Source organism: Astyanax mexicanus, chromosome 5 (assembly GCF_023375975.1).
Source record: "Astyanax mexicanus isolate ESR-SI-001 chromosome 5, AstMex3_surface, whole genome shotgun sequence".
Classification (NCBI taxonomy): Eukaryota; Metazoa; Chordata; class Actinopteri; order Characiformes; family Acestrorhamphidae; genus Astyanax; species Astyanax mexicanus.
In genome coordinates, this window is record NC_064412.1 from 56,591,062 (window position 1) to 56,603,514 (window position 12,453).

The 12,453-nt window shown below is 36.5% G+C and overlaps 1 protein-coding gene across 1 annotated transcript; it reads right to left on the bottom strand.

Moving 5' to 3' along the window:
- Positions 1–2,522: 2,522 nt before the first annotated feature.
- slc19a1 (solute carrier family 19 member 1) lies at positions 2,523–11,098 on the bottom strand. Its single transcript, XM_007244241.4, has 6 exons — positions 10,760–11,098; positions 8,796–9,277; positions 5,815–6,604; positions 4,447–4,639; positions 3,662–3,803; positions 2,523–2,900 (listed from the first exon to the last, which is right to left on the bottom strand). Exons 2-6 carry the CDS (start codon positions 9,066–9,068, stop codon positions 2,700–2,702), a joined length of 1,599 nt encoding a protein of 532 aa, XP_007244303.2. The 5' UTR covers positions 9,069–9,277; positions 10,760–11,098; the 3' UTR covers positions 2,523–2,699.
- Between the last annotated feature and the right edge of the window lie 1,355 nt (positions 11,099–12,453).

Below are 12,453 nucleotides of genomic sequence, written 5' to 3' on the forward strand. Positions count from 1 at the left end.
AGGCGAGTATTTTGCACTTTAGCCTTCCTGTTTGCTGTGGGACAAACTGCTAGCTAATAACTTTATTATTATTATTCTCCTCACTATCCTACTTAATTCAACATCACACAGGAACATTTAATTAAAATTTTAATTCATTCATTGAATTGAATTAAATTAAATGCTGATATTCTGAATTTTGCACAGCAAAAGTTTTTAACAGATCTCAAGATTAGCAATGCTAAATTAGCATTTGTGAGCAAATTAATAAATAAAATATACCATAACTCGCTGACCCCAGAATGTTTACTACTTGTATAATTTACTGTTTTGAATGAATATAAATAGAAATCAACACTTAATAAAGAAACGACACATTTATTAGTGCTAAAATCTTTTAACAGCTTTTACCAAAAGCTGTCATTTTAATGTATTACATTTTTACAGCATGTAATAATGTGTGAATGTGTGTACAGCAGACAAAATCTAACAATTTTTCATTTAGGTGTAATTTTATCAACATCATTCAAACAATTTATCAAGTTTTACATTTTTTTTTTTGTTAAATTCTGGCCCGAAAACTGATTTCCAGCATATTTTAACTCAATTACTCGTTCTCAGTGTTTGATTCTGCACCAAAAACATGTTCACAGTCTGTAACCTGTACCAGAACACTGTATCTGAACACACATTATAAACATATTTAAAAATAAAATAAACAATAAAATCACACATTTAACTAACATACCTCAGATAAAATAGGACATTTTTACAACACCCTAGACATTTTAAAAAGTAAAACATCTCATATAAAATATACAAAAGTGAAAAATTCTATGTACCTTTCTTATGATCATCATTTCACATCTGATACTCTAAAAAATATTTAGTGCCACAGGTTATGTGAAGGTAGCCTGAGGCTATTCCTACTTCAGGCGTTCCTACAGTAGATATAAAACTACAGCAGATCCTACACAGCTCTTCTGCTCCAGTGCTCAGAGCGGTGTCTTTACAAATCAGCAAATAAACACAACTATCAGTACCACCTTAAAATAAGGCTCCTTTATAAATAGGGATTATAAATAGTTTATAGTAGTTAATAGTTATCTTATTTAAGTAATTCTGTTTAAATTGTTAAACTCATATATTATACACTCAGTTTGGACTGAGTGTCTCTCTTTACTCTTCCTCCAGACTATGCTCCCTTGATTTACTTTAAATGAAATGTAAAATTTACTGATGACCAGTGATGCTTTGAAAATGTGGATTTCATTTTCCAGCAGGACTTGGCACACTGCCCACACTGCCTATATTCCTAAATTTCCTTCGGGATAAATAAAGTATCTATCTATCTATCTGTAGTGAGGGGGTAGGCTTTAAAACAGGTGTTTTAATCTGTGTAGTACACTTAAGGATTTAAAAATAAGGCAACAAGTGTGATATTTATGCACTTAGAAGTTAAGAAGTGCAAAAAAAAACTATTAATTGCAATGCACTGGCAGTCATAATGAATTGTATGCATTTTTCTTACTTATACTGCAGCTCTTTTTCTATAAAATGTTATATATACTGTCTGCACTTCGATCAGGAAAACCATTTCAGTAACAAATATGATTTGATGGCGGTGCGATCCACTGAAATCCACTGAGATCATGTAGGGCTACTTTGGGAAATGTGTTGAGATGTTGCCTTCAAGACTAAGACCCAATTTTATGTCTATTGGCAAAAATTTTATAAAATACAGTAAATTGAGACGTAAGTGCTTAAATTAAGCAAAAAAAAAAAAAAAACATTTCTTAAAATAAGCTACAATAGAACAAAACGTCTAAAAATGAGAGAATTAAGACTTTAATCAACCAAAAATCCCTTATTTTGTATCTTAAATGTGTATACAAAAATCAGAATAACTTGTGTCTGGTGACTTTTTAATGCTTATTTTAAGTTTAATTACTTAAAATAAGGTGAAAATTATAAGTAAGACTGAAGGAGATCATTATTCTCCTTACATTTCAATGTTTAATAAGGCAAAAATTCGTATCAGAATTCTTATTACTGCCTTGAATTTAGTTAATTTAACTTGCTGAGATCTCAGAAGGTTTCAGGTAATGCCTGAATTTCATTTTAATGGATTGTGTGGCATCAACCCTGATCTGTTACGGGTTTTATCTTTTAAAAGTCATCAGGTAGGATAAACACATCAATTACAGACACTGTTTTTGTGAAAACAGTATTAAAATTACTGTTTAAGTGTTAAAAAATATATTTTTGTGGATATTGTATTTTTTGGAACCTTATTTATCTCATAATAGGACCTTTTATCTAATTATGAGATTAGATAAATCTTTAAATGTATAATTCCTATAAAACTTTCATAGGAGGTAAGCTAGATTTCACATAATGACAAATGAATAATAAAAAATAAAAACACATTTACATTGTATATAGTACAATTATTTTAGCACTGGAGTATAAACTCTATTATTCTAGAGTAATAACAAACATTTACTACTGTTATTCACAAAAATGTGGCTATTTTAACTCCAGAGTTGTGTCTAAAAAGCTCCGCCCAACTCTAAAAGTAGGTCCCTGCACTAAAAGTGTGAAACTTGTGCATAGAGAGTTGAGCTCAGGCTCTTACAGAATCCTGGAAATTCAGCCAGAATCTGAGAACCGAGCGAGAAGAGGCTTCAGCTGTAAACACTGCAGAGATCTCCCAGTCTTTAAGCTTTTATACTGGATCCGTTTGAGAGAGGGTCCGTCTCTGAGGCGGGGGCTTCTGCCGTACCGAGCTCTATAGTCGTGGTCGCCTCGGTGGGGACCTGCTCCTGCCTCTGAGTGCGGTAATAATGCGTGATGACCCAAGCAGCACAGCCCAGATACACCACCGTCAGCAGCGTGAAGTAAAAGAAGTACACAAAGAACTGAAAGAGAGAAAAATTCACAGATTTATAGATTAGAGTAAATATACTTGGTACACTAGCACCACAGATACATTACACATTAAAATGTTCTGTATTGAGGATTAATACTAAAATCATCCAAACTATGAAGTAAAACATAGAATGTTTTTTTTTTTTTTTTTAAATACTTGCTTAGATGATATTGCATTACACATCTCTGCATCAGTTAACAGCTGTGCTGAACTCATCAAGAGTTAATTACTTGAATTTCTTATCTCTTAATGTGTTTGAGAGCATCAGTTCATCAGGAGTTACCAGCCTCAGAAACTGCAGGTTAATGTTAGAAATGAGTAAAATTGCCCTCAGTGTGTCAAATATTTGGCTACTGGACCTGTTTCTAATCTGCTTCTAATCTGTTTCTAATAGATGTGTAACAGAAAATGAGAGCAGAACATTTTTTCCCTTTGTACCCATTAAGCACCATGTTTATGGCTTAATTTGGCTAATTTGATTATTGCGCAATAGCAGATTGTGATTACAATGTTAAAGCCAAATACTGTGCAGCCGTATTTCACATGTACCCATGTACACAAAATAGGAAGTAAGGATTTCTATTCATATAGTGGTGTGTTCTAATGTATATAGGAATACAGCTGATATTTCTATATTTACTAATGAAAATATGTACATATCAAAGTATAATAGCAGCTTCTTCATTAAGAAAAGTAATGTGATATTATATTATATTCTCTGCCTTGAGAACACACTCTTCTTCTCCTTACCTGGGAGTGCACAGGCAGAGCCAAGCCTCTCTTATCTGCTACAATTAGAGTAATAATGGTCTTCAGAATCGTTCCCACGAACGTGTTCACTCCAAACACTAGAGCACACAGCTCTTTAGTGAGAGAGGAGGCAATCTGGAACCTGGAAGAGGGAGACAGCAGATTAAACTTTTAGATTTACGGACAACATTTTTGTACAGAGTTCAGAAATCAATATCTGGTGGAGTAACCCTGGTGGTTTTTAATCACAGTTTTCATGCATCTTGGCATCATGTTCTCCTCCTCCACCAGTCTTACACACTGCTTTTGGATAACTTTATGCTGCTTTACTCCTGGTGCAAAAAATTCAAAACTTTCTCTTCTGATAAACACTCCCTTGGATTTATTGTCGTCTTGTCTTTTATTACTTAATTTTCTTTTCTTGTTGTATTTTTTAGTCTTTTCTTTTTGATTCCATCTGTTGCTCGTCACCAACATACAAAGGTGCAACAGAGAAAGAGAGAGTGAGGCTTATGGCTCAGGTTTTTTAATGTTGCGCTGCACAGGTGTGGAAGATTGGCCCTGACCATTGCTGAGGATTCTGGGAATTGGAGTTTTGGGGCCCAACTCCTTTATTTCTTCTGCTGCTTCTACCAGCCCCCTCTGCTGGCAGTCAGTGGTGCCCCAGATACAAAACTGACAGGCTGAACTTCAATTAAAGACTATGCACAGAAAGCCACTGTGATAGACTATAGTGTCCTGCATAAAACAATGACGAGCAGCTGGTTATACAATGCGTCACTCACGTAGCGATGGGGACCAGGAACTGGTAGAAGCCTCTGAAGAGAGCGTACGCCACGTAGCACACCCAGATGTTGTCAGTGGTGCCCATAAGCAGCAGTAAAGCAGCCTGTGCTGCAGTAATCCCACCGATCACCAGCTCAGACCACACGTTCCATTTGATCTTCACAAAGCCTGCCGCAAACGACGTGATCGCACCTGAGAGACAGAAAGGAAAACTGATAAATTGGATAAAAGACTTGTTTTTTTTTAGCTTAACTGTAAGGATTTCTGAATTAGAACTTAATTTGCTAAGTATAAAAGAGCGTTTTTACACCTGTAGTTTCTATTAGGTTTCTATTGTCAGGATCGGTTAATGAGTTTGTTTGTTTAGAGCGTTTCTCCCTCTGTTTGGTTTGTTTTCACACAGGCATAAACGTAAACGCATCAAAATGTGCACTAATAAACCACGGGAGCACATTGTCTGGCGAAAGGTTGTGTGTTCCAGTGCGTATATCTGCATAGTGTAAAGCTGCTGTAACACAGAGCGGGGCTGTGATCAGTGCACGCTGCACATATTGCACATTTATTGTGTAAACAGCATGGAGCAGCAGAGACAGCGTTTGTTTACAGCAGTATATTACCTGGTTAATATATCAGATTAAACTGCGCCTTATCAGCAATTTAGGTCAATTTAAAAGAAGTTTATTTGATTGCTGGGACGGTTCCAGACCAGATCACATTCTCACCAGAAGCGAACCGCTCCAGTAAAAACATCTGCATGTTGGACGGGGGCAGATTATGACTATATTTAATAATTTGACTAGTAAATAATAGCAAGTAAAATTAAAATACAAATCAAATTACTGATTGTTAGTCTTCTGTACTAGGTAGGCATATGTTATAATGATCTGGACTTTGTAGTTTGTGTATCGGTACACTGTGATCCGTGAACCTCTGGTCTACGAGATAAACCTGACAGAAGAACCTTTGTCCTTTACTGAACAATCTTTTAGTCCTTTCAGTCCTTTTGGACTTGTGTCACTGTGACACGGGAACACCATCACAATCTGTGCCTTTCTATTAATCCGGATAATCTGGGGAAAACTCTTAGGGGAAAAGGCTAATATGTTCGTAAATTTAGTAAAATATAAGTTTACTAAGAAGTAGACATCTTGTTTAACTACTCTAGCAGCCTCTAGGAACACTAGCAGCCTCTAGGAACACTAGCAGCCTCTAGGAACACTAGCAGCCTCTAGGATTTACCTAGAAAGTGTTTTCCTACAATATTTGTTTCTAAAATGTAATTAAATCGCAATATAATCTTGTCTTGTCTCGTATCGTATCACCATGTCCTTCCGGATACACAGTCCTAAATTACGAAAATTACTTACCCAGCAAAGTAGAGGCGGCCTCCACCGCTCCGTTATAGACGTGCTTCTGTTCTGTAGCAGGATACACTTTATTCCACAGTATGTGAACGTAGAACACCACCAGGTAATAGCCTGTAGAGTTAAACACCCACCACAGGCTCCACAGTCTGAGTCTGGGCATTCTCACAACATTCCTCAGCTCCTTCAGCATCTGCACAAACACAGAGTTCGTCCAGGAGGAGCAGCATCCGCAGCAGGAGCTCTCCACGGCCTTCACCGTCTTCTTCTTCTCCTCCTCCGGCTTCATCTGGTCCAGTTCAGACTGAGCCGCGTTCCTCCTCTCCTCCTCCAGGCGGCTCTGATTAAAGAACAAACTGCGCTTGGGCCACGGCAGGCAGGTGGACAGCAGGAGTCCGAACGACACGAAGCCCAGCGAGACGGCGCTGAGCATCCCGTACGAAATACCGCCCAGCGACATGAACAGCTGACCCATCACTGAGCTGGTGAACACACCCATCAGCACAGAGGAGCGCGAATAACTGGCAACCTGCTGATACACAGATGCCGGGACCAGGGAGAAGATATAGGAGGAGTAGGCCACGCGAGCCGCCATGGTGATGCCGTAGAAGAACTCCATGAACTGCATCTCCAGCAGGGAGGATCCCAGCAGCAGGAGGAGCCAGATGGAGACGTGGCTCATGCTCTGGAGCACCAATACAGGTTTGTAGCGCAGGTAGTCCGTCAGCAGGAACACGGGGACCAGCACTGCCATGTAGGAGTAAGACAGCACTGGGTTGATCTCATTGGTGACCTGAAATAAAAACAGCCCATTTAAAATCTGTCAGAAGTTCCTACTTTACCTTGTGAAGTTCCTAAGTGACACACAGTAAACTAGGGATAGATTGTAGGGGTGGGCGATATGGTCCTAAAATAATATCACGATATTTCATGGTATTTTCTTGATAACAATACTCTTGGTAATATGACAAAACACTCAATTACAAAAATTATGTTTAGAACACACTACTGTAACAAAATGAAAACAACATTTTATCATCGCATACGATATGATATGGCACACCCCTAACTGAGATATTTAAAAAATATAGGAAATTTATCAGATTTGTAACAGAGGTCAATGATTCAGAATGTCATGTTCCTAATAACACACTCCAAATATCTCTATATATCCAGGATATTTAGGCCAATTGTGCTCTCTCAGGGCTCCGGCAGCTGATGGCAAGCTGCATGACTGGGATTCGAACTGTTTTAAATGCTATAAAGGACATTGTACACCTTTACATATTAAAGATGCTGAGTGAAGCTCCAGCTCATCCCAAATCACCATCTCAGTTCATCAGGTTTAGATCAGGGGATTAATGTGGAGGAATAACACTTTTTTCCATGTGTCCCTTAACTGTTTTCATGTATTTAATATTAATCTACAATGTAGAAAATAAATTCAATGAAGACTAGTACTGTATGTTCTGCTATGTTCTCTCTCCTAATCTCTCTCTGCAGGTTTATAGAGAAGCTTTGGAAGCATGAATGATGTTTTTTCTGCTTAAAAAATGAAGGAGGTTCTTGTTTGGGTAAAAAGTTTGAGAGACTATTTAAAGAACAGCTGGATCAGCTTCCATTAAATAAAAAATTGCATCAGTTATTAAACTGCAAATTCTTGGTATGCATGCGCACACACATGCACACACACACAGCCAGCTTGTAAATAACACTCATAACAGTTGCTGACACAGCCTGGAGATTTGAGGCCTACAGGATTTGGCCTATTTAAAAGGAATGTGAACTTTGACCAGATTCTCAGCATGTGGACTAAATGTGACACAGCACTGCAGGCAGTTCTTCAAGTGGGACAAATAATCCAAAACAAATCACCAGAGAACAAGAATCAAACCCACAGCAACAACGTTTTCCTAAAACAAGACCACAAAGTTCCACTGAGAGTCTGGGATTAACAACTGTTGCTGATGAATGCGGCCTTTAACTCAACTTTACAGCTAAAATGATTATCCTCTAACCCATAACACGTACAATGCCCTGCCAAAGTTCAGGAAACATAGCTTTTTCTTGGTGTTTTAGTAGCAGTTTCGCAAGCAAATGTTAATTAATAACATTATGGGAATGTTTTAGCTTATTTAACGAAAAGAAAAAAAAAACACAGGACAAAAATACATTTAGGCTATTTAATTTATGCAATTGGGTAGGAAAAGTGGCTAATTTCATAAAATTAATGAAAACCTGTGAAAAAACTGTTTTTGATTTTTTTGGTAATCAGCCTTCAGCCAAATACTTCAATTAATTTTGTTCAACCTTTAAAAATGTTAAAGATTTTAAAACACTAAGAGCCCTATTTTAGCGATATGTAGGTAAGGTGTCAACAGTGCAGCTTGATTTAAGACGTGTCAGTGTGTCTTTGCTATCATAACAACGGGAAAAGTATGCCTTGTGTGGCTCAAAACGCACGAAAGGCATGTGGATAATTTTGGGCGTAACGTGAAATCAACCAATCAGAGTGTCTCTTGCTTATCATTCCCTTTAAGAGTAGAACCAGGTGAGCTCTGACTTTGGTGGATTGCTATTTTAACGGTGCAGCTACCTGGACGTGTTCAACAAACGCTTCTCAGCAGAGGAAACTGAGCTTTACATTTACGAGAAACAGCAATGTTATTTTATTTAGTATTTAGTTAATTGTTGACGTAAAAGTTGGGTTTGTGCTTTTGGATGTTCATCTGTCTAGGTTGTATTTAGTCAGTGGTGCACTTGTGTTTTCCATTGCCAAGATAGCGATACATCAGAAATGTACCTGAACACACCTCATTTCCAGACCTCCATGCCCATCAGTGTAGATATATTCATAAACTCTCTTGCTCTCTATTTAAACGACACATTCACAAGGTGCAACAATAGACTGTAAGGGGGTGTAAGATAGCAATGAGCATTGCGACATGCCCTGTGTGTGGAACAAAAAAGTGAAACAGACCCACCTGTTCCCTGGTGAAGTTCTTCTCTGGGCTCAGCAGGTTGGGTGTAATAAAAGGCTCCCCAGGCTTCAGCTGGACCATGAAGCCGTAGAAACAGAGAAAGATGACCGACCACTTCCAGGCCCAAGGTTTCTGAGGTTCTGGGTCTGTTTTGGTACAGATCTCATATGGAGGAGATTCCTCAACCTCCTTTGAACAGTCATTTTCATCCTCTGTCTTCTGTTCATCCATAACGTCCTCTTTCCCCCCATTATTACAGACTACAGTCTCAACCATACTGCAAACCGCCTCAGCAGAACTCCAGATAAAACGCAAAAGCTAAAAGACTAAAGAATAGTAAAATATTTAAAGTAGGAAATACTCTTTTATTAAAAGAGATTAAATAAAATGTTACAGGTAAGAGATTTCATCTGAGTGTTAACCTTTGTGTCAGCTTATCTGACAATGATTGTTTGAGGCTACCTAACAGAGTTAACATGATGAGTCTGCAAAAGAGAACAAAAACAATAGCTTTTAGTTCATTTAAAATAATTTCAGACATTTCACATTTTAAAATTAAACTGGGGCTGTAGATCATTAAATAAATAATTGCACAATTTACTGTGATTATTAGTAATTTATTTAATTTTTCGAGTCTTAAAACATTTTTATAATGGATTTATAAATGCAAAAAAAGAGAATCAAAGCAATGTACGATCACCGCTACGGGAAATATTAATGTTGCATATCAACGTTATTAAAAGGTTTCTCACATTACACTAAACTGTTAAGTTCCCAGCTAGATAAATACTAGCTAACATTATTGAAACGTTCAAGGTAACATTCACAAAACTAAAAATTTAAATACTGACACAAGGGACGTTGCAGCACCGTTACTTGTTAGATAAGCTATTCGTATTGGAGTTTTCCCAGCTATTGGAGAACTTTATAAGAAGGTTTAGCAACGTTTTTAAACGTTCTTATAAAGTCACTGCAACATCAGTTTTAGTATTGGGAATTTTACGTTTAACATCTATATAATGTTAGTATTCATCTAGCTGGAAACGTTATGTGAGAAACGTTCTAATAACTTTCTGATGCAAACCACTACTATATCACACGTTTTCAGAATGATATTGGAAACGTTTTCTGAATTATACTGGAAACATTTTCAAAACGTTGCTAAACATTCTTATACGTTCTGGTGGACTAGTTAACGAAATAAGATAATCGTAGTTTTCGAGTTTTTCCAGCTATTATAAGATGGTTTAACAACGTTTTTAAACATTCTTGTAAAGTCACTGCAACATCACTTGTGTCAGTTTTAGTATCAGGAATGTTTACTAGCTACTTCTAACATTCCTATAATGTTAGTATTCGTCTAGCTGGGAACGTGTGAGAAACGTTCTAATAACGTTGTGATGCAAACCATTACTATGTCACACGTTTTCAAAACGTTACTGGTACACTATTTCTGTTTTGTTACACTCTAACCTTCGTGAAACACATTTCAAAACGTTGCTAAACGTTCTTATAACTCCACTAGCCTACCTAGACTAATGCTTATTTAATGTTCTGATAACATTTCCATAATGTTAGCATTCGTCTAGCTGGGAACTTTCTCAGAAACGTTATTCCTGTAACGTTTGTCAATGTTTTTAAACGTTCTTCTAAAGTCACTTTATTTATGTACTGTTACACTCTAACCCTCCTGTAACCTTTTCAAAACGTTGCTAAACGTTATTATAACGTTTTCTGTTACCTGGGAGAATTCCAACACGGCTAGCTAAGCTAACTAACTAACTAATAACTAGCTAGTCCATCTGTTTATCCTGCAAATAAGTGAGAAAGTCATGTTCCCAGCTTCCATTCAGCCACATGGTCAGACTGACTTCAGTACAGTTAATTTATTTATAATAAATATTATATTTAATGATATAAAACTCAAACAGAACACAACTACAGCTCTGATAATTAACATTACTCACCCAGAACCGAACCGGACTCTAATAAACACACTCCAGAGATCAGCCAGTAAACAGAGCGGCACCGAGAGCAGCTCGCAGGCCGGCCACAGAGCTCTCTAACCCGGGTAAAGATTAATCCGAGGAGCCGCTAATGCTGCTGCTGGTCGGTATTGAGTGTCTGCGGTGTTTATAACTCACTCAGCGGGGCTGTTGTTGCATCAGCGCTGATTTACTCAGAGCTGGATCTGGATCAATGAGAGACAAGCTGTTACTGAACAGAATATAGTGCAATATCAACGAGCGCGCGCAGGAAAACAGCATGGGCTGGATCAGAACAGAATCGCAGATCTACACATCATACCCAATCCTTACATCCGGGACATAGCGGTTCCAGCCGCACAAGGATGTTTATAGATCAGCGTTTACGGTCTTCCGCCCAATCTGACAACGTGACCAAAATTTATAACTATTTTCTAAATAAAATGTGATGGAATTTTTAACTTGTGTGTCTATAGATTTTTATTTGTTAATAATAACAATTATATGTGTTTTAGAGTAAAAAATAAAACAGCTATGTAACAGTATATATGATTAGATAAGATACCCTTTTTGTCATTGGGCACAGTGTACAACGAATCATGTGCTTAAAACATAGAATAAATAACATGAAAAACTATAATACAAATGTAATACACAATTGGATACATGGAAATATATACGTTATTATACATTATTATTATTATTATTACTATTATTATTAATAATAGTAATAATAGTAATAATAATAATAATAATAATAATAATAATAATAATAATAATAATAATAATAATAATGTTATTATTATTATTGTTATGCGTTTTCCTTCAACAAGTAAGTTTTTATGTTTATGTAAATACATTTAATTTAGCAGAAACGTACGTACTCATCCCAGGTGTACACATAAACATTTTTAGATTATTTAATATAATTTTTAATACATTTTAATGCCTTCTTATTACTTTAATATTATATAAGTAGAATGTACTTTTTTAAACCTAAAAACAAAAATGCGATACTTGGTTTTGAGAGAGATAATTTCACTTTCACTGAATATGAAATTTCTGTAATATCAGAAATTTGAGGTCCTTTTTTCGCTTCCAAATTGGGAACTACTATTTCTGTCATATTTTAACTTCCACGAAATAAGAAATAACCTTATGTTATTATGCTTTTCTAGGGGCGGGGCCACGAGGCAGCGGTCCGAGCTGAAATCAGATTGGCTCACTGAAGTGCCCCTGTCCTGTCAATCATTTGTCCTTTGACCGAGGGCGATGATCAGAATATAGGCGGATGCAATACCATGACCAAACACTAGTGGCGCTAATAAGACAAATATTAATGTGCAGCATAATTAAAGTTTATATAGAGAGATTCTTTAAATATTTTATTGTTTAGAACTGACAGTTTTTGGGAATTTTTTATTAATGTTTAAAAAAAAACACAAAACACATTAAAACAGACAATGTCAAATAAAAACGCAAATTATTTTTAAATAACTGCAAAAAATAATAAACTAAGCAGGCATATTTAAAAATATAAACTAGATTTTTTTCAGTTTTTTATTTTGCAACATGCACTTGTATCATGTAAGTATATTTTAGGTCTTATTTGCCAGTCAGGTTTAGTTTGAGGCTGAAGTTCAGTCAGAAAGTTTTATATTAACACAGATAACCAG